We start from the raw sequence: 27333 nt of genomic DNA on the forward strand, positions 1-27333 counted from the left end.
CATAATAACAAAAAAATACAGCTAACGAACACAATAAAACCATATTAACATAATAACAAGCATTTGTGTTATGCTCAACCTAAGATGCAAATGTGTGTATATTTTGAATTAAGACTGTGTGCAAATTTAGTTTTTTCATTTTATGCAGTTAATAAAAAAAGAGCACGAAAGAAAAAGAAAGCGCAGCCACCAGCGGAAAGTGTTAGAAAGTGTTGCAAACTGTCGTAAATCTCTAGCTGCTGCACCTTCGCTTCGGCAGCAGCAGAGGCCACAAACCTTTACGACAAACATGTTTAGTGCAGCCGTGGTAGTCTACCAACAAGTAGCTTAATCTTTGAGCACGAAGGTCCGGTCCAAATTTATGTGGCATTCATAGTTGGTTTGGTTTTCGTCATGTTGTATATTGGTGTAGTTGTATGTTAGCTGATCGTGTGTTTTGTTCCGCGGTGTGTGTAATGTGTTGACTGTAAAGAGGACAGTGCGTCACCGTACAAGATGGACACTGCCGAAGAAGGTAAGCTGCAGACACAGCGGCACATTCGCAAATGTCTGTTTGTAATGTTACTTTTTTAGCATAAGACATTGTCTGCATGCTAATGGTAAAACAGGAATATGGTACGTCATCTGTACATGACGATTTAGCACCAGTACTCGTAGGCAACTGTATTGGACCAATGATCCGTGGCCTCGCCAGCTAATAAGCTAAAGCACTGCCAGCCTGAGGTTTGATATAACTGTTATCTGTCATCGAGTCTAAATAAAGACTAAAACGAGTAAACTAGTGTATGCGGTACAGGATGTCGAGTCAAGATTGGTATTCTGTGATCGACGACCGTGACGTGTAAAGCTGTCATGTGTTGCAAGCCCTTAAGAAACAATGCGACCAGGTGTAAAGTAAACCCACCTGTCAATGACGTAATGGTACTTGATATATTGCTGTCAATTCCTGTATGCGAGTTTTCATGGTTTGTGACGTTGTTCCTAAGTGATATCTGATTTGGGATTTACATTGCTACTGCGATCAGGATACTACAGTTTTGCATGCATGTGCCAAGTTTTGTTTTTCACCAATGTACATTGAAAGTCATTAATCCTTACCACCAATAAAGCTTATTTCCATTACGTAAATCTGCTGTCTTGTTGTAGATTCTTGCAGACTCGTATGTAGTGCTTCATTGCAGTATTGGATGCATTTTGTAATCGACTCCTGCCAGAGATGGTATGTGTGCTTTAAACATGTTTATTTCGGCCACCTTGTCTTGCAGCTGATATATGTAGAGTGTGTCGTTCAGAGGGAACTCAAGACAAACCGCTCTACCATCCATGTGTCTGTACTGGAAGTATTAAGTTTATCCACCAGGAATGGTAAGAGCTTTCCTCATTCAGTTATGAATTGCCTGTGCATGAATAAAACTGACTTGTGATTTGCGCATCTGAATCTTTGGTTGTTTATGTAAAGGAATGTCAAACAAAATCTAAACTAAATAGTTTGATTTTGAAATGGAAGACTATACGACACTTTTTCTCTCGGGTTTACCATTTTGTCCGTTTATGACAAATGACTTGTGCTTTAAGCTATTGTTCGATTAGTGTGCCTTGCTATAAAAATGGAGGATGCAATTTGACTTTGCAGAGCATGATGTCCTTCAATAATTCTATGTTTTATGCTCACGGCAAAATCTGTAATGGGACAAATGGGGCGGTGTAAAATGGTTAACCGGTTGCAATGTAAGAAGGGTTTCAAAGCCCTAACAAACACGAATATAATCTGACAAAGAGCTTGCTGTCTATTGTGTGTATTTATATAATGCTATAGTAATTGCAAGGGCATCGCAGCAATGTACTGAATTAGAAACGTTTTATTTTTTGGTACCCTAAATAGGCCACATGATTCATTGGCATATGCTTTTTAGAACATTGAATGTCAGCCTTTAACAATAATGTATGTTATCCTTACCGTTCAAGACTTTTATTTTTGTTGGACTTTGTGTTCAAACTGAGCGGAAAGAGCCAGTAACATCCATTCATTGGATGGACTGTATGTGTTTAAATGCGTTATACTGTCTGTAACTTTGGCCTCTGCAGATGATTGGGGCCCATGTGCACAAAGTGGAGTTAACCAACACATTCCAGCGTTTTCTTTGTGGAAATGACAATTGAAGCAGGATTTTCTGAGCTTTACCACACAATCGCTCACCATCATGCCCTCCTCCTAACCCCATCTTCCCGTTGTGTTTTCACAGCTTGGTGCAGTGGCTTAAACACAGCAGAAAAGAGTACTGTGAATTATGCAAGCACAGATTTGCTTTTACGCCAAGTAAGTAACCCACTCATTCTTTAGGTGAACTATGGCCATGAAACCACTCTATACCATTACAGCTGCCCAAATGGGCTGTTTAATAGCAGCGATTGTGTGCTTTAGAGATATAGCGGGTCATGGGATGCCATGTGATGTAAGTGCAGAGGTCTCGTGTTGTCTGATATAGCTTCCCTTTGCTAGGGTGAATGAGATTTTAACAAACCCAAAGTGAGGCATTGTCCCGTGACTTTGCTGTAGTGTACATTCGGGGTGCTTTAAAAAGTGTGGAAGCGTGGCTTCTGCTACACTCTTCAAAAGGTTTGTAAAAAGGTAAACAAAGACTGGTTGTAAAGCTCCAATGTGTGGAAAGTCTTTGGGAACTTAATAATACGCTCTAGTGATTCAGACTCATAGACACTGCATCCCGGTTTACATTATTTTGTTTACTTTGAAATGTTGCCATCTGTGAACAATAGCTGATGTTTCAAGCTCAGGTTTATAATAAAATGCTTGAGGCTCTTCTGCCGTGTGTTTTTCTCGGTAATTGAAGGGTTGTGTAAATAAATGCTTCATATGAAAGACTTGACAAAGCAGGATATACAGTATATTAAAAAACAATTCATGAAACTCAATTGTCTCAATATGCCTCTTTAGTATATTGAGCGTTTTAATGGCATAGTTCACCCAAAAATAGCAATTCTGAAATAGATTTTCACCCTTATGTCGTTCAAAACCTGTATGTTACTCTGGAACACAAACGAAGATATTTAGAAAAATGTCTTTTTTGTGTCCATACAATTTTGATACATCCGTTTAACTTTTGTTACGATTCTTTAGTTCTTCCACTGCTAAGCCGTCAGTTACTAATATGGAAAATACCCAAAAATGTACCCTCCATTGTTTAAAGCATCTGAATCTGAAGTCTTCATCTCTTTCCCTCCCAGTTTACTCTCCAGACATGCCTTCACGGCTCCCAGTGCAGGACATTTTTGCAGGGCTGGTCACCAGTATAGGCACAGCCATCCGGTATTGGTTTCATTACACGCTTGTTGCCTTCGCTTGGCTGGGAGTTGTACCTTTAACAGCATGTAAGTAATGCCCAAAGGTCATAGTGTGGTACACCGTCTTCGTTCCCATTTTCTGCTGTGCGCTTTGTTACTCGTATAACGTTCTGTTTCCAACAGGTCGCATCTATAAATGCCTGTTCACCGGTTCAGTGAGCTCCCTCCTGACCCTGCCATTAGACATGCTCTCCACGTACGTACCAGACAGGAAAGCTCTCAAGTTTTCCCCACTAAAATATTAATTTAGTTTGCAGATAGGCTCATTGTGCAATCTGAGGATAATGATTTATCCTATATTTCGGTTATTTGGAATGAGACTGGGGTGGTGAATTGTAATAGTAGGATATTTCAGATGTGATGTTCAGCGCTGAATGTTCGTGCCCCTGCAGAGAGAACCTGCTGGCAGACTGCCTGCAGGGCTGCTTTGTGGTGACCTGCACCCTCTGCGCCTTCATCAGTCTGGTGTGGCTGCGGGAGCAGATTGTTCATGGTGGAGCCCCTTTATGGTTGGAGCAGAACCAGCAGCAGCCTGCCAATGCCGCAGGACCGCCCAATGAGGTATAATATAAACGTTTGCACCCATTTACACAGTTTTTATCAGATGCTAATGGACCCCTCAGAGGGTAAGCTTCATATTTCCTATACTTAATGGAACAGTTCACCCAAAAATGAACTGAAAATGAAAATTCTGTCATCATTTACTCCGCGTCAAGTTGTCCCAAATCTGTATACATTTCTTTGTTCTGTTGAACACATTGAAAGATGTTTGGAAGAATGCTTGTAACCAAACAGTTCTTGGCCACCATTGACTACCTTAGTAAGACAATGTTAGTCAACGATTCCCCAGAACTGATTGCTTTAAAATATCTTCTTTTGTGTCCAAAAGAACAAAGAAATGTATAAAGCAATTTCTCCTACCATGGTAGTCAATGGTGGACAAAAACTGTTTGGTTATAACATTTCAAGCCTTCCCTCATCTCTGCCAGTATTCTCAAATTCTTTGGAGACTGCTCTCTGTGACTGCCTTCTATTCACTTCTTCTTTAGACAGACTTTAGCTGACTATACTCATTGCGGATGTCCTTTTCATTGTTCTTGTCTTATCCTCCAATAGGCACCTGGTCCGGGGAATGGCGGTGCTGGTAACCAGCCCATGGCCGCTCCGGCCGAACCCCCAGTGGAGAACGCCCCAGCGGCCGAGGCTCCTGACATTCCCCCTGATCCGGCTGAGGAGATGGAGCTGGAAAATGAAGATGAGGAAGATGGAGGAGCCGAAGATGTGGCAGACGGCAACAATGGAGCACAGGGTATGAAATGGCATTCCCGGTGTGGAAGAATAAAAACCATGTGAAAGTAATTTCATCTGAAGCGGTAGACCGTAGAGCTTTAGTTATAGACAGGTGTATGTGTTCTGTGCAGATGATATGAACTGGAATGCCCTGGAGTGGGATCGTGCAGCCGAAGAGCTCACATGGGAACGGGTAAGACTCTTTGCTTGTGTCAGAGATCATACAAAGAGCTTTGAGACAAATATTAAACGCATTTCTTTCTGCTTTTCTAGATGCTTGGGCTTGACGGGTCCCTGGTGTTCCTGGTAAGTTATTTATTGACCTGAGTGTGCCAACAGACAAATGTGATCTGACAATAAATATTTACTAAATAACCTCAAGATCGCACGCTGGTGGCTTGTTTATATCACTCAATTTTTTTTATTTATCAGGAGCATGTCTTCTGGGTGGTCTCACTCAACACACTCTTCATCCTGGTGTTTGGTATGAGCAGTTTTGGTCTTGTACATTACAGAACATAATACAAAAGTATTTTTGTTTTCAAATTACACATGCACGAAATCTCTTTTTAGCTTTCTGTCCCTACCACATTGGCCACTTCTCAGTGGTTGGTCTTGGTTTCGAAGAATATGTAAGTTCCCAATTTGGAATAATGAAATGATCATATCCCTTGTATGTGAATTTTTACCAATGCTGACCACAATGCTTTCTGAACTATTATCAGGTTCGTGCCTCACACTTTGAGGGACTCATCACCACTATAGTTGGATACGTTCTGTTAGCCATCACACTCATCGTGTGCCATGTATCCTTTCAGACTCAACTACGCAGGTTTTGAGTGAAATCACAATCACTTTTACACAAGATTAGATCTTTTGAAGTTATCTTCTGATGTGACTTTTCTTAACTCAGTTCTCAGGGCTTAGCAGCACTGGTGAGATTTCAGAGATCCCGTCGCTTATTAGGAGTTTGCTACATTGTGGTGAAGGTCAGTTATTTCAACATTTTAAGTTATGTGGCAGGTTTGCTAAACCTGTTGAGTCATTAGAATGATCAAAAGGTGTGTCTTAAGATTGCCGCCTGACTCAAGATACTGGAATTGTACATAAGTACTTTGAGATTTACTGTAATGTGGCTTTTTTAAATTGCACTAATGTGATAATATGATACATTAACCGAGATTACAGATGTAATACATTTATCTTTAAGTACATTAAAGATTAAAGCGAGTCAACGACGCATTTCCGTCAACTGCAGGGTTCCAGTCCGTCGCAAATTAAGAATTACGATGCATATTTTTTCATGAAATATTGCTGCGTTTATTGTAAATAGTTTATCAATGTTGGTCATTCTCTTAAAAAAACGTGTGCTGAAAATCTGAAAATGAACTTCCTTCCTGTGATGACTATCCATCTTAAATGACGTGTGTTTGACGGCTTGGGCGGAGCATTCGTTAACTCCTCCCCTTCAACTGTTAGTCTGCTCCCAGTTCCATTTCAAAATGCGATGGCTGTTTTTATACATCAAATCGCAGAGAAAGACAAAGGCCACGCCCACTATTATTCTCATTCGAACTTCAATTTCACTCGGAAATGTGTTGAAATACAGAAGTAAAAAAAATCGTAACTTCCGGTTTACAGATACATTAATGTCTTTAGTTCACTTTTCATCAATTTAAACCTTTGATGCGTACAATCACAGCCGTGTGATCATTCTAGGCTGGTACCTGCGGCGTATGATCACACCGGTGTGATTGGAACATTCAGCGCTTTGGCTGGCACAGAGGCAGACTCCATCTTGCCACATATCACAACTATGCAGTGCTTTCAACCACATTCTTTTAGGCTTCAGACATACTGTGTACACGTACCTAAAAGCACAAAATACATCTAGAGTTTGTAAAATACACACTGATGTCTATGGAAGCGGCAATAACAATCTCCTCAAATATAATTGGACGGATGTGTTTTATTCACATTAGATACACAGTATCTGCAATGTAAGCAATTGTTAAGATCCTTTCTATTGTTTTACCTGTTCAGCAGGCACTAACGTTTGTGTATTTTGAGAGAAGTGGATGAATTCACGTGATGTATATCCAACAGATCTCAGACCGCGGCAGAAACAAACATGGTGACGCCCGCTTATAGCTTAACCACTTATACAAAAGTTTAAACCACAAACCACATTGACATATTTGACAATCAGAATATCAGATATTTCATGACATAGTTAAAAAGTGTTATAAGATAAATAAAAACATGCACTGAAAAGTTATGTAGATGGTTGATTATTTGCCAAGGCAAGCATCATTATTTCATAGAATAAAATAGTTTTTAAAATACGCAAACTGGCAATAATAAAGGGGTGCAAAACCTCTCCCCTTAAAACGTTATTGTTTTTGACTCTTTAAATAAAGTGTCTGTGAAAGGAATATGATAAAATTCTGTTACAATAATCATTTTCGCCTTAATCCATGAAATCAACAGTTGGTATTGAGCAAGGTTGAGCATTAGGCGCTTTGAGTCTTATGTTAAAAATGCCTATTGTCTTTATGTCAGGTGTCTCTTCTAGTCGTTGTGGAGATCGGTGTGTTCCCGCTCATCTGCGGCTGGTGGCTTGATATCTGCTCTCTGGTAAATATTAGTTAATTTTATCAAACCAGTGCAAAGTTTTATTCAGTATTGTGTGAAAAATGCCAACGAAGAGTGCATTTTAAAGATAACCGTAATATTCATCACCCTGTACATAAGTTAACATAAGTTTCACGCCTTCAGCTGAGTCATATGTTTTTTTTTGTAGGAAATGTTTGATGCCTCATTAAAAGACAGAGAGCTGAGTTTTGAATCGGCCCCGGGGACCACCATGTTCCTTCACTGGCTGGTGGGGATGGTCTACGTCTTCTACTTCGCTTCCTTCATTCTTCTGCTCCGAGAGGTGGGCGTTTCTTTACATCAATCTAACCGTACAGAGTCTCTTTCGGGAGCTGTTTACAAGTTTGAGAGATGTCAATGTCGTCTTTGTATGTCTCAGGTTCTAAGGCCCGGAGTCTTGTGGTTTCTCAGAAACCTGAACGATCCGGATTTCAACCCAGTGCAGGAAATGATTCACCTCCCCATATACAGACACCTGAGACGATTCATACTTTCAGTGGTGAGGACATGTTTACCTCTTTCATGTATGCTTGCTCATTGAATACCTTGACAAAGTTTCCATTGTTAACTGAATTGAAAAGCTCTGCTTTCTTTTGTTTTCTAGGTCGTGTTCGGCTCAATCGTTCTTCTCATGTTATGGCTTCCTATTCGAATAATCAAACACTTTTTCCCATCATTTCTTCCCTACAATGTGATGCTTTACAGGTAAATAAACTGCGTTTCCACCTCTTTATCCAAGTCTTAAAGCTTAATGTTGCTTTTGATTGTCTGTGCGTAAACCATTTTAGAGCTTCAAGATGAGTGTCGGTATGCAGATTTGCTTTTTTTCGGTACACATTTGGCAACATGCAGATAGCGGGCAGTAGTAATGATGTTCTTTTAACGTGGCTACAAGAAAGCGCTGTTAATGTGAAGCGTTGCTTGGATTGTTTGCAATAACGAATTACTTCCTCTATCATTAATTTGCAGTGGTTCTGTGACGTCACCTGCGAGCTGCACAGTTATACATCAAGCGCGTCTTCTTCCCTTTTAAATGTGTCTCCGTGCAGTGCGAGGTGCGCAGTTTTTAAGTCAGACGTATTCCGCATGCATCTCTTCAAGCTGCGCAGTTTTAAAGTTTAAAGGGGAGAGGTGTTTTAAATGATAAAATTATATTTGTAAAACCCAGTTTGTGGTGTTGGCACTTTGCAAAGTACATAACGGAATAAACGGATTTGTTTATTTAGGTCAGAGGTGGGAAGTAACGAATTGCATACATGAGTACTGTACTTAAGTGCACTTTTTGAGTATCTCTACTATACTTGCACATCATTTTTTTCTAGATACTTTTTGTTGTACTTCACTCCATTTGAATGACAAATATCTCACTTTTCATGCCACAAAAATGTCTTTGGCCAACCGCGACCTCCCTCCTGAGTATGGGAGAGACTAATAGTGTTTTGACACCAAACGCGAATGAAGCGTTAAGCATGAGTGATTTACATGTTAAGTCAATGCAAAGACTCGATGACCTACTTGCGCGCATGGCGCGATTCGCGCGTGTTGATAAATCTTTACTTTGCGCGTTGACCAATCAGGAGCTTGCTCTAGAAGGGCCGTGAGCGAGCGGCAGAAGCCCCTCCAATGACGCAAATTCGTGTCTGTAATGAAGCGAATTACACGCGCGAATGATGCGAGTAAACTCAAAATGTTCAAACGTCCAACTACATGCGAATAGCGCGATTTACCGCGTTGGGTGTGAACACTCTATAATGCTTTCCTGTCTCTCAGTGGATAGAGCATGGTGCTAGCAACGCCAACGCCCAGGATATTGCACATAGCCCGAAACAAATGTATAAAACATTTTCGTCGCTTTGGATAAAAGCGTCTGCCAAATGCATAAATGTAAATGAATTGTTGGCTACTTCTAATATGACACACCTGAATCAACTTGGTGTGTTAATAAGGAAGAAATCCGCGACATTTTAGGAGAAGCCAAATGAGTTCAGTTGTGTATACTTTTCCCATCTCTGATTTGGTTATTATAAGGAAAAGATCTAATTAAACTTCTTATCCATTTAATCGATTTTCAAAATAATAGTTAGTTGCAACCCTACCGCTCCTTAACTTTGTTACATAGTGTGTGTGCCAGACCCGTTGCATCATTTGCCAGGTGTGTTGCACCTGATGTCATCATTCACCATAGAGCAATACTGCAGTCTGATCCTGCAGAGAGATAGAGAAGTTAATGTAGTGTCTGCTGCAATTAATGCCACTGAAGTCCATTTGCTTTAAAAAAAGCCTAGTTTCTCTCTGTGTTTGCCTGGTATATTACCCTGTGGAACCCTGCATTCCTCTTTACATCCGGTACTGTGAGAGAACTTTCACCGGCTATATGTTTGTTGGGGCACTGACATTCTCTTCTGAGGAAAGAGAGAGATTTTACAAGGTTTAAAATTGAACATACATAAGTGTGCTTGGAACCAAACAGATCTTGTCCCCCATTGACTCCCATAGTAGGAACATTTACTTTTTAAATGTTTTGGTTCTGTTGAACACAAAAGAATACATTACGAAGAATGTAGGACAGCAAACAGTTCTGTCTGTTTATTGGTACATAGAGATAACAGCTTTTGTCAGACAAATTTTCAATTGTTTCAAGCAAATATAGAATATAGAAATGTTAGAAAATAGCTTGTTAGATATTCAGTTATTGGGGTTCTTATAAGATGACCGAAGAGTTTTTGAGTTTTATGAGAGGAAACTTGACAGATCCAAGAACATCAATTCCAATATTTTTTATATATTAAAATGAACTGTATGTTTGTCTGTGTGGTTTTCAGTGATGCTCCAGTGAGCGAGTTATCTCTGGAGCTGCTGCTGCTTCAGGTTGTTCTTCCTGCGCTTTTGGAGCAGGGTCACACGCGCCAGTGGCTCAAAGGTCTGGTGCGAGCCTGGACGGTAACCGCCGGCTATCTGCTGTGAGTCTCGCACACACTTACACTATTTCTTCGAGTTTTTCTTGCGTCCCAAAATTCCTCCCTAAAACTCAACTTTGTATCACGTTTAGGGACTTGCATTCTTATTTGCTGGGAGACCAGGAAGAAAACGAAAACAATGCCAACCAGCAGGCCAACAACAACCAGCAGGCCCGTAACAACGCCATTCCTGTGGTGGGAGAAGGGCTGCATGCTGCCCACCAGGCCATACTGCAGCAGGGCGGCCCGGTGGGCTTTCAACCCTATCACCGTCCAATGAAATTTCCTCTGAGGGTACTCATGTTCTTCCATCCTTATTGCCAATATTGTCATGATTTATTTGATTTCGATTTGAAGCGTTTAATGTGCGTTTACTGTTTCTCCAACCTGCAGATCGTGTTGCTGATCTTGTTCATGTGCGTGACGCTGCTTTTGGCCAGCTTGGTGTGTCTTACATTACCAGGTTAGATAGCAAAAGTTTTTAAAGTTTTCCGATCTTTAAGACTAATTGTGCCCTATGTATTAGTTTTGAACCATATTGATGTGTGATGGATAGATGTAATGTCTAGTTTCGGCTGATTTGTCTGCCTGTGTTTTTCAGTGTTTACCGGCCGCTGGCTGATGTCGTTCTGGACGGGCAGTGCTAAGATCCATGAGCTGTACACAGCGGCGTGTGGGCTGTATGTGTGCTGGCTGTCCATCAGAGCCATCACTGTGCTGCTGGCCTGGATGCCTCAGGGTCGTAGGGTCATTCTACTCAAGGTTCAAGAGTGGACCCTCATGGTAAATTAAAAATACAAAGTAACAGCATTTTTGAGAAAAAAATAGATTGTTGTTGTTTTGGACACCTTTTTAATTTCACTATTTTTGTAATTAATAACAGATACCGGTGTGTTCAGTACACACACACACACACACACACACACACACACATAAGTCCTCGAAAGAGCTTTAGCTCCCATTTATCAGTAAATGATGCAGATGATCCTTTTAAACTGAATTTGCTTTAATAAACCCTGTCATAATGTTTGATGAAAGTATTGTCATAACACACGTGACCTCCGTTTCGATCAGATCCTGAAGACACTGATCGTGGCCGTGCTGTTGGCTGGAGTTATTCCTCTGCTGCTGGGACTTCTGTTTGAGCTGGTGATTGTCGCTCCTCTTAGAGTTCCTCTGGATCAGACACCGCTCTTCTACCCCTGGCAGGTAAAACACGATAAGCTTTCTTCCTATTTTGAAGCCAGGTTTTTAAGAACAAAATGTTCATTAGAATGTGATGTTTAAATGTAATCTCGCTCAGAACATTGAGCTGATCTCAGGATATGAAATGCGTGTTAAAGAGAGAGTTCACGGAAAAAGGAAAAGTATGTCATCGTTTATTCGCCCGCTTGTCATTCCAAACCTGTAGGAAGATATTTTGAAGAATCTTGGTAACCTAACAACATAGTCACCCGTTGACTTTCATTCTATCAACACAACCATTTCTTAAAATATCTTCTTTTGTGTTCCACAGAATAAAGAGTCATATACAGGTTTTGGACGGCAAAGGGTGAACACAATTATTTGGCAGGGTGTCCGCGCGGTAGTAAAAGGTAGTAAAAAGAATCTACCACAATTATGGCCCTTTAAAGGTAGTAAAAGGTAACAAACGCAATTTGACTTGGTAGTAAATTTTTCATCACCACCCTAATATATCAATATATCAAGTTTCAATTTTTTTGCTTGAGTTTGTGTCTCCATGTTTTATCTTCATCTAGCCTAGTTTAAAAATATATACGGTGCTAACAGTACCCTGAGTGAGTCGGAGTTGATAGCAATGACGTAGAAGTAAACTGTAGAGTTCCGTGGTTGATAGGCTATCAGCGACGCCAACAACATTTTCTGCCTTTTTGCCTCATTTGATATTAGACACTTGCTTCTATTTTCTACCAAATTTACAGTGTGAAATGGGGAAATGTTCCTTTTTTTTGCAAACTTGGGTTAACTACCCGTCATTTAAAGTCAGGGGGAATGACCGGGAAGCATTTTGCACTGTCTTCAAAAAAACTATAAATGTTACCTGGAACGGCATAACAGCTATAAAGCCATACAGTGTATCGAACATTCAGCAGCAGCGGCTTCACGTGAAGGGGGAGCAGCTCCCTATTTCATTGTTTTGCGATGCTAGCAGCACTACACATGTCGCGGAAAATCATGCCAACTCGAGGTCAGCTGTCGTCGCACCACCTCAGCAGCAAACCAGTGCCACCAGCACCACCACAACAGCGATAGCCAGAAGGCAGACCTTACCTTAGGGCTGAGGTTCTCTGGTGCCTGAACCATCATTCATATAATTCGAATCAGGGCATTGGGGAATTGTTTTCAAAACATGTTCACTGACTCTGATATAGCCAAAAGTTTTGCGTGTGGCAAGGATAAAATGGCGTACATACTTCGATTCGGCATTGCTCCACATTTTAAGGAGGCATACTTGAACATTTAGAGTTTACTCGCATCATTGGCGCAAGAAATTCGCTTCATTACAGACGCGAATTTGCGTCATTGGGAGGGGCTTCTGCCGCTCGCTCACGGCCCTACTAGAGCAAGCTCCTGATTGGTTAACGCTGAACTAAAAAGTTTAGATATTTCAACTCACACGAATGCTCAATTTTCGCCGCCTTATTCGCGCGAATCGCACCGCAAGTAAGTCATAGCGTCTTTGCATTGACTTAACATGTAAATCACTTGCGCTTTGTGTGAACCAGTGGTCTCCAACGTGGTGCCCATGAGCACCTGGTAGCCCGCATTAACTCTGTTAAGTCCCCGCTAAACACAGTGCTCACCAATAATGCTCAAGACAGTTGACAAATCTGTGACTATACCGATAAGCCAAGTGCTACATCGTCCTGAAAGTTTATTATTAGCAAGTGTCATAAGCTTTAATATATTCAAGTGCAAAAATATCTGAAAGAGAACTGAATTTGGTTCTGTGAGCATAAAAATAAGGCATCACATGTTTGAAGTTTGAAAGTATGTTATCAACAAGTAGCCCTTTACAGCAGGCCTATTCAAATACCGGGGGCAAATTTGGTCCATTTGAAATTAATTCTGGCCTGCGACAAGATAAAAAAACATTAAAAATGTCTAAAAATAAAAAAGTAAAAAAAAAATCTACTAATCTACTTAAAACAGTAAACATATGTCTCAGTATTTGCAGTTTTGCACTTTGTTGTAGGCCTATTGTTTGAAATAATAAAGGAAACCAAAAGAACAATGTACCTAATTTTATTTCATATATTATGTACCTTACTTTATAGTATATTTAATGTACCTTTAGCTGATATCAATTTGTCCGTCCGGCCCTCACAAATTTTGGAATTTCCTATTTTGGCCCCCCTGCAAATGTATTTGAATAGCCCTGCTCTAGAGGATTTTGGATATTTTGGTAGCCCTTGCTTACAAAAAGGTTGGAGACCCCTGGTGTGAACACACCCTTATAGTAAGTAGTAAGTGGTGCTTTGCATACCCCCCTCCCCTCCAAAAAAGGGCTGCTGCTTGATGTCGTGTTGGTAGTAAAAAATATTTTGGAGGTTGTAAAATAGGTAGTAAAAGGTAGTAAATTAATCTCTGTGATTCCTGCATATACCCTGTTGGGGTGAACTGTCCCTTTATTGTGCTTTGTGTACATAAATCGTTTATTGTCCTCAATAAGGAAATCCATTTACACAGGGGTTGCAAACATAACACAGACAAAAATAAATGAATAAAAAAGGGCTTTAGTGTCTGTCTAGTTTCAGGGGATTTACTTCTGCAGAAACGGTGTCCTGTCAATCAAACGATTTTGATCACCCTTTAAAAACAAATACACGCGTCGACTCTATTTCTCTCCATTGTGTGATTAAGGACTGGGCCTTAGGAGTGCTGCATGCCAAAATCATTGCTGCCATCACCCTCATGGGTCCCCAGTGGTGGCTGAAGACCGTTATCGAGCAGGTTAGTGGCTGCTCTGATCATTTTCAATATTAACCTCAATGGTGTTGTTCGCGCTCTAGATGGTTGACCAGACAGACTAACTTCCTGACGGAATGATTTCTCGCTCCTCTCCAGGTGTATGCCAATGGCATCAGGAACATTGACCTTCATTTCATCATCAGGAAGCTGGCTGCCCCGGTCATCGCCGTGCTGCTGCTTTCTCTCTGCATCCCTTATGTGATCTCTGTAGGCATCGTCCCTCTTCTTGGTATGTAGTTACAATACCTAGTTGGTGCCTTCTGATTTTATTTTAGTTTTTTCCAAATATCATTTCAAATGCATTCACAGATGGACAGATTGAGGGGGGGCGGGGGTTATTGGCATCATTTGGTCCCTTTTGCAAGTAGTTTTGGCCGAGAACCGCCCACTGATATCTTACTGATATGTGAAGAACCAACAACACTTTTGCTACTTGTTTTGTTTTTATATGTGAATATATTTCATGCAGATGAATCTCAAATCACGACAGTGAAACGGTATACAATAAAATACACAAATTTCAACTTAAAGATGTTTCCCAACAAAGGTAATAATAATATATTTTAGTAACGAGGGTAAACGTGCTATTTTGTGTATGATGAAAAAGATTAGTATAAGAAAGTATAGTTTTGTTAGCTGGGTTTTAATACAGTGGTTTGTCCGAAGAATTTTACTTTTTTGAAGTATGTGTTTTTATTAGAATACATTTTTTTTTCTATATCATTAGAATAAAAAACAACGAAAATCTGCAAACTGTTGTCGTTGTTGCTATTATGAATCGTATATTGTATTTAAAGTTTTTAATTATTATATTTGATGTCATATGATTGACACGCTGTTGCTTCTATAGTAAATTTAGTTTGAATAGTTACTTGACCAGTGTTTGGTCTCGAAGTATAGTGTAATAAAATTATTTACGTGTATTAAGTTGCCCTGTAAGTTGGTTCAACTGAGTTTTTTTGGATGTTGAGAGACATGTGACTTATTTAACTTTGCCCAAAGGTTAAGGATTGTCTTTACAGCATACAGTTGTGTTTGTGGATTTAGTTCACATAAAACTTTTAATGCCCCTTTTAGACTGCCAGCGACTAGCATTAATTTCAATGGCGAGCCGGCGACAGTGACTCTTGGTAACAGGAAGTGGGCATGTCCAGCGACGAGAGTTGCGAATTGGTCAACTTTATGCAAATGATGAGCGACTACCAATAAGAGTACAGGGGGGTTCGCTGACTGTCAGAACGGGGCTTACTTTTCAACTTCCTATTATTTAATCAGTCTTGTACTTTTAAACATGCCTTTTTATTCAGCAGACTAAAAACATCTATGCATTCTCACTTCTGTGCAATTGTGTAAAAGCCGGTCAAACATTGGTTTGATGTTTCGGTTGTATTAGACACTGAAACTCGTTTCTTCTTGTTTTCTTCGTAGGGGTCACTATGGAGATGCAGAATCTGGTTCAGAGGAGAATCTATCCCTTTCTTCTGATGGTGGTGGTGCTGATGGGAATCCTCTCGTTCCAAATCCGACAATTCAAGCGCCTTTATGAGCACATCAAGAACGACAAGTGAGTATTGCTTACCACTTATAACCAATAGTATCAATTCATTTTTTATCGCTGTGTCTGTCCTTATCTATTTGTTTTGATCATGTAAACATCATCTTTTCTCACCCATGCAGGTACCTTGTTGGACAGAGACTTGTAAACTACGAACGCAAAGCTGGCAAGCCCATCACTACCACACAAAGCAGTTCGGTGCAGGAGTAAAGAGCTGGGGAATGAATCGGACTCGCTGTTTTTTGTGTGAGAATGAGCAAGCATGTGCCGCGTGAATGACTGAATGGGCCTTCCTGTCCTGCTGTCTCTGCTTTTCCTGTGATGTGTGCGTCCATACGCGTCACGTCCACTAAGACTCTACAAAACTGACCTTTGGCCTCTCTGACCCTGCCAGCAAAATGGGGCGAAAGAGCCATGTATATAAATTGGAGGGTAAGAGTGAAACCCCTAAAGCAAGCAAGCTTGGATTAAATAAGAATGTCTTGCTCTTTAAACAAAAAAGACTAAATATGTGTATTAATTTATTAAATCTAGTTGTTACCTTCTTTGTTGAGTTTTGTTTGTGGTAAGACTCAACCCACATGGTTCCTTTCATCACCTTTGTGGAGAGGCCAGTCAGACCACAGAGCCGAAATGTCTCTTAAACAAGCCTGGGTCATAATGGAGCTAGGCTGTCGTGATATTAGTCAAATTGTATTTATTGGTTTCAGTTTATTTCAATGGAATATGATAATGACGTTTTTGAATGAGGGGATCTCGCTTGATTTAATGCTATCAGTAATGTCTTACCTTTTATTTTTTAATGCTTGACCATGCCTAGTTTTAGGAAGGGTATTGGTTATTACTTAAAAGGACACGCCCATCTATTTCCTCTCATGTGGAAAAGTTCGAATTTAATTTCGCTGACAGTTTTTGCAGGAAGCTCTCCGGACGATTGCCGACCCATCTCAAGAACATGGAAGTCATGAACACAGAGTCAGTAGCTAGCCGCTGATGTTTTGTTTCAAGGTAGTTTTTATGGCTCACAATGAGCTTCGAAGTCTACCTCTTCCTGCTAGTGCTTTATTCAAAAGTCGAGTCCCTTCTGGTAGCTTAGAAGACCATTTCGAGTGCTTGCGCAGCAGATGTGAGCTAGCATATGTGTTCGCTATTCAGGTTATGAACTTGTTTGTCTGTCTCGTGCTCAGCATGGCTAGCAACATATTCTCAAAGACGTAACTGCAGCACGCACACAGGTTATCACTTTTTTTATGCGTTTTAAGAGCAGCAATAGTTTGTAGACCCTTTAGACCAAAATTTGTAATTATTAATCGTATGTAACGCCATTATAATTTATCAAACTGATCGACTAAAACGTGATTTGGGATTTGCTGCAGTCTGTTCTGTGTGTATAGGTAAGGAGGAGATCCTCAGCATTCTTGTAAATAATGTAACTTTGATTATATGTTTTGTAGCGGAGTACGTTTGCTCAATTTCAGATCCGCTGCATCGGTGACAAGTTTACGATTTCCAAAGCGATCTGTTGAATTTGTCTGGGACAGCTTTAGAGATAGTGTTAAACATCGCTGAGATTCTGTAAGTGACCTTATAGTATCTTATAACACTGAAACTGGATACTGTATGCTTCTTGATAGTTTAAGCTCCTCAGAAAAGTTTGAGCTCCTCGGAAAAGTAAATGTTCTATTTTTATATGTGCAACTAGTGACACCGTTCTCATAATGTTTCATCATTGCCATTGGTTAGATTTTTTTCCTCTGAAGTTTTAAGTTCAGCTTGAATCCAGGTAGAGGTAGAAGGCCAGCTCTAAACACCATGTCTGGTTTACTCAGCCTTTTCTTTTCATAGCATGTATGTGTGAGAAGTATTCAGTATTCTGAATGTTTTAAAACCTCCTGGGAGGCTCTCGCTGTAACAATTACATCCTCATATTGGCAGACAATTTTTTGTTTGTTTGTTGAAGAATTTTTATTACAGATATTAAATCACAAAGTGTGGTACAACAGTGCGTTTGTTTCTTTTATCAAATCTGTGGTCATGTGTGCAATGTGGATTATTTTACAATTTTAACAAGGTCAGTATCAAGGTCATATGTTTGTGCCAAAGTCAATTTATTTTCGTCATCATAAAGAATTTCGATAAAGGTTATTTCTAGAATAGTCCGGGTTCCACCCTTGATGTATCAAAATACGTTTTGTAAAAGGGGCTCTATGTAATTTTCTTCAACTTATCATCAGTTACTTAACACTGTCTGGCAAGCATGCTGATTTTAGTTTACTAAAACTGAATCTTGGAAAACGTCTGTTTTTATTGAAATCAAATAAAATACAGATTTTTTGAATTATTGGAAAAAATTCATCTAAACAAAAAATGTAAAAATTGTCTCCGATATAAATCAAATTAAGTTTAAGGTGCTTCAATTGTAATTTTGAACAAAAACGAATATATTTTTTTATATAGCAACATAAAAATGTATAAATAGAAATGACAAAGGCATATAACAAAATAGCAAAAAAAAAATATGCTTAAAATTTTTGAGTGAAACTTAAAAACAAAACTATAATTACTCTGCTGGCATGGTTTTAAACTTCACTGAAATGTAGTAAATCTATGTTGGGGCGATGATGTTTATTATATTTTGTTCTGCAGTCTAGAATTGTATGTTTTCTATTTTATAAATTGTTATTGTTTCCTGTAATTATATATAATTTAATTTTTGATTTGTTGTACAGTATTTTGACATTTATACAGTAACTTTTCACAAGGCCTGCACCTTTAGGCTTCATCTGCACATCATTTGTATACGAAGCAGTATACTAAAACATTGCTTTGTTTCCAAGTGCCAATCTGGATGTTCAGGACTTTAGCAATCTTAATATGTATTGTAGGTTAGTCAGAAATCTCTTACAGTACACAACAATGCAAGATGTGTCTAGAACTGTAAAAGACCTTACTTCAGTCTGTGAAAACAATGAAAAGTAAACCAATCGAAGCATAGCAGCTGGATTGTTTTCTGAACAACCTCATCTATCAATAGTTTCCAATGGTTATACCATGTAGTTACCTTTCTGTAGAACAGTTTTTATATCATGGTTATAATATTGTAGTTGTAATACCCTATTGTATTGCTACTATGGTTTTACCACAACTACTGTAGATAAACTGCAGTCACTTTATAGCTAAATGCATGGTTAAGCTATTCCATTTGGTGGTTTATTAAGAAATCTGGCATCTTTCAGAGCCAAGTAGGCATTTTTCCTAAAACGGCCTCTGGGTTGTGCTGTTTCAGGTGTAGTTTTGCGTAGTTTATCTTGGTAAAAGTTGCTTTGATTTGTTTGTTATCCGTGTTTTAGGAAAGACACGCAGGAACAGCTTAGCCACAACAGCATGTTATTTCTGCTGCATCCAATTAACCTTCCACTAATCCAGTGATGAGGCTCGTGGAGCCGACAGTAGATTACGCTGAAATGTGGCAAGTCATTCTGAATTGCTTGTATCAAAGTCATCTAAAAATAGTAGCCGTAATGATACAGCAGTATATAAAGGAAGATGGTAAAGTATCGACTGAAATCAACTGTTCGGTTTGGTGCGATTTGTTAACTGTTAGTCAACTGCTTTACTTATTCGTTGGTGCAGATTTGTTGCATCACGCATTAAATTAGCCTCATTGATTTCCTAGACTGTAAGATTACTGTTAGGCACATGTAACTGAAAGCAGAAGGGAGGGGATAGAGATGCAGAAAGACGCTTAGGGGATTTAAAGGCTTCCTTCTGAACAGTTCACTCGTGCTCATGCCAGTGAGAGAATTTCAGATGGAAGCACCTTATCCCATGAACTTGAAGTGAATTCTCCAGCGAGACCCGGGTTTAACAGGTGGGATTGGAAACGAGTCAAGCCAAGAAAAAATGGGATAATTGAGCTCGAGATGATCTTGTGTGCACACGTGATGATTGTTGACACCAATGCTGGACACGAGAACAAGAGACGGTAAAGATGATTCTGGTGTCATGTGACAGTTCCCATTGTGGATTCTACATCATTTGTGTTCCACCTACCAGATCCGAAGTCACATGTTAAATGGTGGTAATAACTGAGAATGGTGTTGCTGGAGGTCTTCTTCTGGTAGTCGATCATCACAATGACGCCATTCACAAACAAACAGGTGCCTGCAGTAATGAAGAGTCGTCTGTACAGAGCTCCGCTTCTGTGGACCCCACAGAAGATTCTTATTATACGGACGATGAAGAGCACCATCACTACGATGATGACGATGACGATGTCTATCAAGAATTTGAGGAGTTGGACTTTTCAGAACTACCAGATACCAAGAGCATCGCGTCGGATGATTCCTTCTACCCACCTGATGATTCACTCAGGTACGAAGACACTCCGAGCCCCGAGCCTCTCAGCTTCTTCAAGGCGTGCTGCACTAACAATGTCATCATCGTCAAAATCATGATAAGACAAGGTGTGACGGAGGACGAGGTGCGAGAGGTGGACAAAAATAACAGAGTAAGTTTGACTAAATATGACTCCGGTTGAAGTGTGAACATTGTTCCTAACACACGCATCACCAAATAGAACTTCAATACAGATTCTTAACAAGCTGGTTTTATGAATATTGTCCTTCTCTGTCACCCGTTGATTATACGGATTTTCTTCCTCTAAACTCGAGGAATTTGTTAAGCCAATGTTGGGATAATAGCAATGCTGGCAATGGTGTTTAGATATTATGGCTGTCAGGTGGAAACCTTGTACTGCAAATTCTCAGGAAATAAAAAATCCCACAAATAAACATTAGTAATGATTTATGAAAAACGATAAAAATCACGCAAAATGGAGATACAAGGTTTCTGCTAGACTGCGACGATATTTATCTTGGCTAGCATAAAGTAATAAAACAACATTTTTATTTCAGCTTTACAGATTGTATTGATTTAAAGTGCACATAAATCTTGATCATTTATTATCTGGATGAGTTTCTTTAAGCAGATTCAGGGTTGAACTTTATTCACTGGAAAACTAGGCCTACTTTAACTTTGGCTTTTTTCTCATAAGAATTTATTACAGAACTAGCTCTATTAAGACGCAGAACGTGTACCTAACATTACCCTCCATGTTATGCATCCTCTGAATCTTGGCATACACTTAATACTTTCCGGAATTAACGTCAGACAAATCATGTGTTTAAAAGATGGCATTCGTGACCGGGGATAAGTCTTATCACTCCTCTCTTAGTTTTGAAAAGCTACAATTATGACAATATGGGTGATAACAGTGTCATGTTTATGCATGACTAATATCATATCAAAGAGTCTTTAAGCATGCATGACTCTTGGAATGTTCCTGGGGGATGAGCTCATGTGCTGACACTCCTTCCTCCATAAATATCCATATCGTGAAGATGTAAGTCTTTCATTTATACATTAATATGACATTAAATACAGAATCTGAAAGGAAAGACATCCGGCTTAGACGGCAACTGTCAGGAGAGCGAAATGAGTTCATATTGACGTCGTCGTCGCCATATATTTCACAAATTTAAATTCTGAGAAGTCTGTCTGCTTCTGCAAAACGTTGGTCGTGACTTCACGAGCGGTCGTGCTGTTTAGGTCGGATCTGTAATGTCCTGCTGACGGTTGAAATCAAAAACAGCTGAAGCTGGAACAGATTGAAGCTTGAAACAGCCCAAACAGATCGTTTTCAAACCTGAGCTTTTGAAAGGCTCTCCAACACTTTTTCGGATTCTCACGTGAGAGAGACAAACCCTAAATGGGCCTTAAAGAAGAGAACTGATAATGTGCTCAAACATGCGCTCCGAATCATCTGGCGGTAAGCCATTAAAGACTCCATATTGAACCTCCACCCATTGTCATGCTAAATTAAATGTGAAAACCGAGAAGACTTCCTTCCTCAATAAATCATTTCAACAAAAATTGCACTGACTGCAGCTAAACGCATCTGCCTACCTGAAAATAGCACACTACAACACATGAAACATCCCCTTTTGCCCTTTCCACAGTTACTGTGACTAGCCAGTAATAAGAAAAACATCATCTGTCACGCTCTGCTGCCTGGAACAAGCATTGAATCTGGTAACAAACATCTTATTTAGCCTTTTATTAAACACTGTTGGAATACGTTTCTGTCTGGGACAGTATGACTCATTCCTAACTTAGCACAGTTTGAAAGCTACGTGTTCACCCAGATAAAGAAACAACACGGCACAGAAACAAATGGTTACTCGCACAGACATAGAAAATGCAATTGTTTGCTCGAGCAGCAGCGAAAGTCGTGTATTTCTCTATTTAAGGAAACACCTCTACAAGCCATTTGCATGTAAATGTCTTTCAACTAACAGATCGTGATCGTTTGTTTAATACAGATCTTATTCTGCTGCCATCATTGCAGGGAAATTACATGTGCAGCGCAGTTAAACCGCACCATTAAGCTTCAATACTTAATGATCCTGTTTATCAATCTTGGGTAATGTTGAACCTGTTCACAATGCTGATAATTAGACAACAGGTCTCCAGAAATGTCAAATGTAGTGTTCTGTGTAAATGTAGGTTTAGATTTGACCTTGGAGTTTGTGTTCACCTTCACCGTTGAACTTCTGTCGCTCCTGAGTGCCAGGGAGCTTTATGAGGCTAGAGAGGCTTTCTTTTACAATCATCTTACGACGGCATGACATTTTACTACCTGTAAGACTTCTTGGTACTGCCACGATCTCATTGAAGAACCGAACATGATACTGTCAAGAGCCATATGGCATGCAACAATTTCTTGAGTTAAATACAATACAAGTTATTTGGCTTGCATTTATGAATCTTTGTCATTGTCAATACATTTTTTCATGTGCATTCAAGGTCCAGTGCATAAAATGTAGTGGTGAGGTTGCGAATTGCTTCTCTGCCAAAGGACATCAGTAGAGCAGTTTCTCTCAATAGATCCCCCCATAAAACTGATGCACAGCACCTTAAACTAATGTTTTAACAGATACAACATTTGATTTTAAAATGTATTAGTAATGCGGATATTTACATGAACTAAGATTAATAAATGCTGTAGAAATGTCGTGCATTGTGATAAGTTTCTGTTCTAAATGTTTCTTATTTTCTAGTAAACAACTTTAAAACAATCCATAGAGCAAGACAAAGATTTTGCAGTGTTTAGAAAATGCTGCATGTCACAGAAGTATTTTTTACAAGAGGAATTATTATTAAGTAGACAAAAATAACAGTTTTGGTTTAGATCAGCTGTGCTTTACAGCAAACCGCATAGTCAGTTTTGTGATATTTTGAAGCTTAATGTTATAAATACCAACAGACAAGCACAATGTGCCCATGGGAACCCCATACTAAATCTAGCTAATAGTCTTTATGGGGCTTACCATCTGCCTGTAGTGCTCTATAATCAGTCACAATCTGAAGACAGGCAAGAAAAGAAAACTGCTATATAATGTTCAAGCACTGCTTTTGACCTCCCAACCTGCAGTCATCTGTACATTTTCACATTTGCTGAATTGCTTGGTGATATTATTGCACCTCTCCGTGTCCACGCTGTGTTTTCAGTCGGGCATTTTATTTATTTGTCCAGTTTCATTGTCATTAATTTTTTTTTACTTTTTACAGAGTATTTGAAAAATGTGTCATTAAAAAGAATAGTGTTCTCCATGCAAGCAATATAGGACTGTATTTGTATGTGTCCATTACTGAAGCGCTACTGTTTGTCTTATTCCACTCACAGCCTTTAAATTCACTGCCATACAGTAGAGTTCAACCACTGCAATGCTCCAACAGTTAAAAGAGCTCTTTTTGGACATTCTGGCAAATAACACTGGTCTAATTCTACCCTGGTACAGTGATTCATACTTTTCCTCTCTATTGCTTAACAGACAGGTCTTATAGTGGCATGTTACCAGGGTTATGTGGATGTGGTCATTGCTCTTTCTCAGTGCCCACATGTGGATGTGAACTGGCAGGACAATGAGGGGAACACAGCTCTAATGACTGCTTCACAAGCAGGTAAGGGAAGTGACCTCAGTTCTGCAATCCGTTTTATTTCTAGGGTGCTTTTCACAGTTTTGCAATGTTGCAAAGCAGCTTTAAATGTATTTAGAGACATTTAAATCATCATCTCCATATTTTGTGATTTGTATTTTTGTCATTTATCATTATTGTTTGACTCCCTTAGCGTTTTCACTGGCATTTGTAAACATCTAACCCCCAAAAAAAGAATTAAAAAGTGCTTGTCAACTTTGTCAAAACACGGTATTTAATCATTTAAGATGCACAGTGTTTTTTCTATTTCCTGAGAAACAGCAAATTTGCAAAACCGAGGTTTCGGAAGGACTGCGTTGAAAAATGTTCTACTTGAAAACGATCGTTCACCCAAAAACTAAAACTCTGTCATCATTTACTCACCCTCTAGTTGTTCCAAACGTGTATACATTTCTTTGTACGGTTCAACACAAAGAAATATATTTGGACTGAGGTTAGCAACCAACAATTCTGAGGGACCATTAATTACATTTTGATATTTTGAGGAATGTAGGAAAACAAACGGTTCTGGGGCACCTTTGACTACCATTAACATTCTTCCTACTATGGCAGTCAATGGTGCTTCAGAACTTTTGGTTGCTAACATTATTACAAAATATCTCTCTTTGAGTTCAACAGAACAAATAAATTCATACATGTTTGGAACAACTAGAGGGTGAGTAGTTCATGACATCATTTACGTTTTTGGGTGGAGTATCCCTTTAAGTTGTCTATGTTGCTGCAATTGATATATTTGTAGTGCTAATATACAGTCAGGCAATAGTTCATGTCTCCAGTTATTCCTAACAACCCCAATGTATTCTCCCTGTGCATACAAAATACAAACAATAACTATAGGCAATCATTTATATTTCTAAGATATTCATCACTATTACTATTGCTCATACTTAAATTTGGATACTTAATCCTTACACAAAAATGCTGTTATAATTTTCAATACAGCATTTGCTCCAAAAAGGACAAACCCTTTAATACATGCTGTTTTTTCAACCCAAAATGCAGGGTTTTAACTAACTGTTGAGTTAAATATAAGCATTTCTGGGTTAACTCATCCCATAGGTTGGGTTTGTCCGTTATTGACCCAACGGTGGGTTGAAATGAACCCAGCATTATGTAATTTATCCATGCATAGTGTTGGGTCAAATAACTGGGCTTATGACGTTTACAGTATATTTATTCAAGATAACATTTTGTATCTTTAGACTTAAAGACAATAGTACGATATTTATCATACTGAAAATGAAATATCTGTTTCGGTATATGAGGCTGAGATCTGCTTTATACAGTTTAACTAGTTTCCTGTGTTCATTTCAACTGTAGGCCACAGTATGATAACCAACTACCTGCTGGACTATTTTCCCGGTTTGGACCTTGAGCGCAGGAACTGTCACGGCTATACTGCAATAATGAAAGCAGCCATGCAAGGTCGAGCTGAGTGTGCGCGGGCCCTTATGATGACAGGTACAGAATCATTAGCTTAAAAAATGATATGCATTCTTAATTTAGTTCATGCATATTCATTTTCCGTTCCTTCCTGAATGTTCTCCCCCTACTTTTTCCAATGATTTCTTGTTTGCAGGAGCAGACATTGAAGCAAGGGATTTTGGGCGGAAGTTAACACCACGAGAATGGGCCCTGTTCACAGGCCGCTACGAGACAGCCAGGCTGATGATGCGGCTGATGGAACAACCATGTGCCGAACAATTCTGTGACTCTTACCGAATGGAGTGGCCCATGCTGGGTGAGCTTGTGGCCCAATCGAAGGAGCCCAAGTCCTGTTGGAGGAAGTTCTCGGAACGTGCCGGCACCCTGTTCACCATACGTGTGAAGACCGACCCAGTGGATGAAGGTGTTCTGAACTGCATGGTACGCATGACCACAGCATTGGCCAGCCCATTTATAGCGACCGCTTGTCGCACCGTGTGCCAGGGCAGCCCTCCATGCGTGGGAAAACTTCGCCCTTCCGTGCAGGACGTCCTCCGTAAGCAGCGTCTGGCCGAGTTGAAGAACCTGGGGCCCGAACGTCTCAATAACTACAAGCGTCTCTTCCAGAACTCCAGAGTGCTGCTGATTCCAAAAGAGCAAGAGAGACGTGCCAGCCTGCAGCCCCAGTTGCTGCAAAACGTCGCCAGCATGGCCCTGAGGAGAAGCAGCCTGCTGCCTCTTCACATGATGCGCAGGAGCAGTGTGCGTCCCGGTGTGGTGGTGCCAAAAGTCACGCTGTACAAAGCTCCTCCCCCTACGTTCACGGAGAGGTCGCGGCAAAGGGCTTTAAAAGACTCAAAGCACCTACAGATCCCTAAATGGAAGTACAAAGCCCTGAAGGAGGAGAAGAAGCAAGCCGAACAGATGGAGAAGTTAAGATTGCCTATGCTGAGGAAAAAGTGACCTGGCTTTTGATGCCTTGGGGCCGTTCACACACGATACGTTCAAAAAAGAGCAAAATAATTCATATATAATGTTGATGTTTAGAGACGTGCCCTTGAGTTTAGCTATTTTCTGCTGTGTAAAACGTGGCACCCGTGGCACAAGACATCTGTGAACGGCCCCTTAGAACATTATTGGCTTTGCAGGCCAATTAAAATAAACTGGTATTTATGTTGCAATGATCTACTAGATACGCATTAACATTTATATGCATTTAATATAGTTTTTCTTGATTCCTTTATGTTGTGCAAATACACTTAAACTGATTTCAACACATTTTTCTTTATCATTTTTTTATATCTATATAACTGCGGGCAGTAGGAACATGGTCACGTAATCCAACCAATCAGCGAAGAGAGGTCTCTATAGGCATATTGTTGATGAATAAATTGTACGTGTGTCACATGGTGTGAAATGTCAAAATGTAGAAATCAAACTGTTAATATTGCATAGTTTTATATTATTTATTTTTTATAAAATAGCATAAGTGAGCTTTATCTTCATTGTTAGCCTCCAGGTATGTCTGAAAGGCGTCTGCTAAAGATCCGGAAAACGTCTGCTGTGTAAAATCATCTGCTAAACATCATGGAAAGAGCAGTTTTACATCCATTCTAAATCACGAACATCTGACGTCTTCGAGACGCAGGCTTTTGCAGATGTCTTGTAGATGTAAATCCAGACATCATGCAGATGACTGCTACCTCATCGCTTCATTCTCACCTGGTGTCTATCCCGGTAAGAGGGTGGAGTAGGCTGGATTTTGGTTCAAATTCTAAACTTCGAGACCTCCTCTCGGACAGCACGCCAAATATGATTTGTCTTATTACTGTTTTTGATTCTTGATTTACCAGAAACGCATTGATAAAAGCTTCCGTTAGGGGGCAGTATTGCATCTACTCATTAACTTATGGTAAAGCTTCATGATTCCACACCAGACAATCCATACGTGGCCATTTCATTTCCACTCAGAATGCGTTTCTTCAAAAGAAATATTATTGTCCTCATTTAATTGATTATTGATTCGATTGAAATGAT

At 39.7% G+C, this 27333-nt stretch overlaps 2 protein-coding genes across 5 annotated transcripts; both read left to right on the forward strand.

Moving 5' to 3' along the window:
* Nucleotides 1-198: 198 nt before the first annotated feature.
* marchf6 (membrane-associated ring finger (C3HC4) 6) lies at nt 199-17810 on the forward strand. 4 transcript variants are annotated; one of them, XM_079451779.1, is made up of 27 exons: nt 199-346; nt 473-514; nt 1266-1365; nt 2244-2317; nt 3244-3387; nt 3484-3556; nt 3753-3921; nt 4477-4669; nt 4782-4843; nt 4924-4956; nt 5083-5134; nt 5224-5282; nt 5376-5456; nt 5571-5639; nt 7213-7287; nt 7454-7588; nt 7685-7804; nt 7910-8010; nt 10128-10265; nt 10355-10556; nt 10656-10725; nt 10864-11045; nt 11337-11471; nt 14148-14237; nt 14352-14484; nt 15684-15819; nt 15933-17810. In XM_079451779.1, the coding sequence occupies exons 2-27, from the start codon at nt 496-498 to the stop codon at nt 16018-16020; spliced, it is 2733 nt and encodes a 910-aa protein (XP_079307905.1). In that variant the 5' UTR covers nt 199-346; nt 473-495; the 3' UTR covers nt 16021-17810. The 4 variants fall into 4 exon arrangements, with proteins under 4 accessions (XP_079307905.1, XP_079307903.1, XP_079307904.1 ...); XM_079451777.1 differs by having other exon boundaries at nt 302-346; nt 5376-5482; nt 5564-5639; nt 15933-17809; XM_079451778.1 differs by having other exon boundaries at nt 343-514.
* Nucleotides 17811-19523: 1713 nt separating this feature from the next.
* Nucleotides 19524-27200, forward strand: ankrd33bb (ankyrin repeat domain 33Bb). The gene is made up of 4 exons (XM_079451783.1): nt 19524-20320; nt 23706-23835; nt 25192-25332; nt 25451-27200. Exons 1-4 carry the CDS (start codon nt 19886-19888, stop codon nt 26257-26259), a joined length of 1515 nt encoding a protein of 504 aa, XP_079307909.1. The 5' UTR covers nt 19524-19885; the 3' UTR covers nt 26260-27200.
* The last annotated feature ends 133 nt before the right edge of the window (nt 27201-27333 follow it).

Source organism: Barbatula barbatula (genome assembly GCF_947034865.1).
Source record: "Barbatula barbatula genome assembly, chromosome: 3".
Classification (NCBI taxonomy): Eukaryota; Metazoa; Chordata; class Actinopteri; order Cypriniformes; family Nemacheilidae; genus Barbatula; species Barbatula barbatula.

Coding starts and splice junctions, on each gene's coding strand:
- ankrd33bb (XM_079451783.1), top strand. CDS start 19,886: ATGGTGGTAATAACTGAGAATGGTGTTGCTGGAGGTCTTCTTCTGGTA. Junction 23,836..25,191: donor AATGACTGCTTCACAAGCAG/GTAAGGGAAGTG, acceptor TTTCAACTGTAG/GCCACAGTATGATAACCAAC. Junction 25,333..25,450: donor GCGGGCCCTTATGATGACAG/GTACAGAATCAT, acceptor TCTTGTTTGCAG/GAGCAGACATTGAAGCAAGG.
- marchf6 (XM_079451777.1), top strand. Junction 10,266..10,354: donor GTAACCGCCGGCTATCTGCT/GTGAGTCTCGCA, acceptor TATCACGTTTAG/GGACTTGCATTCTTATTTGC. Junction 10,726..10,863: donor GGTGTGTCTTACATTACCAG/GTTAGATAGCAA, acceptor TGTGTTTTTCAG/TGTTTACCGGCCGCTGGCTG.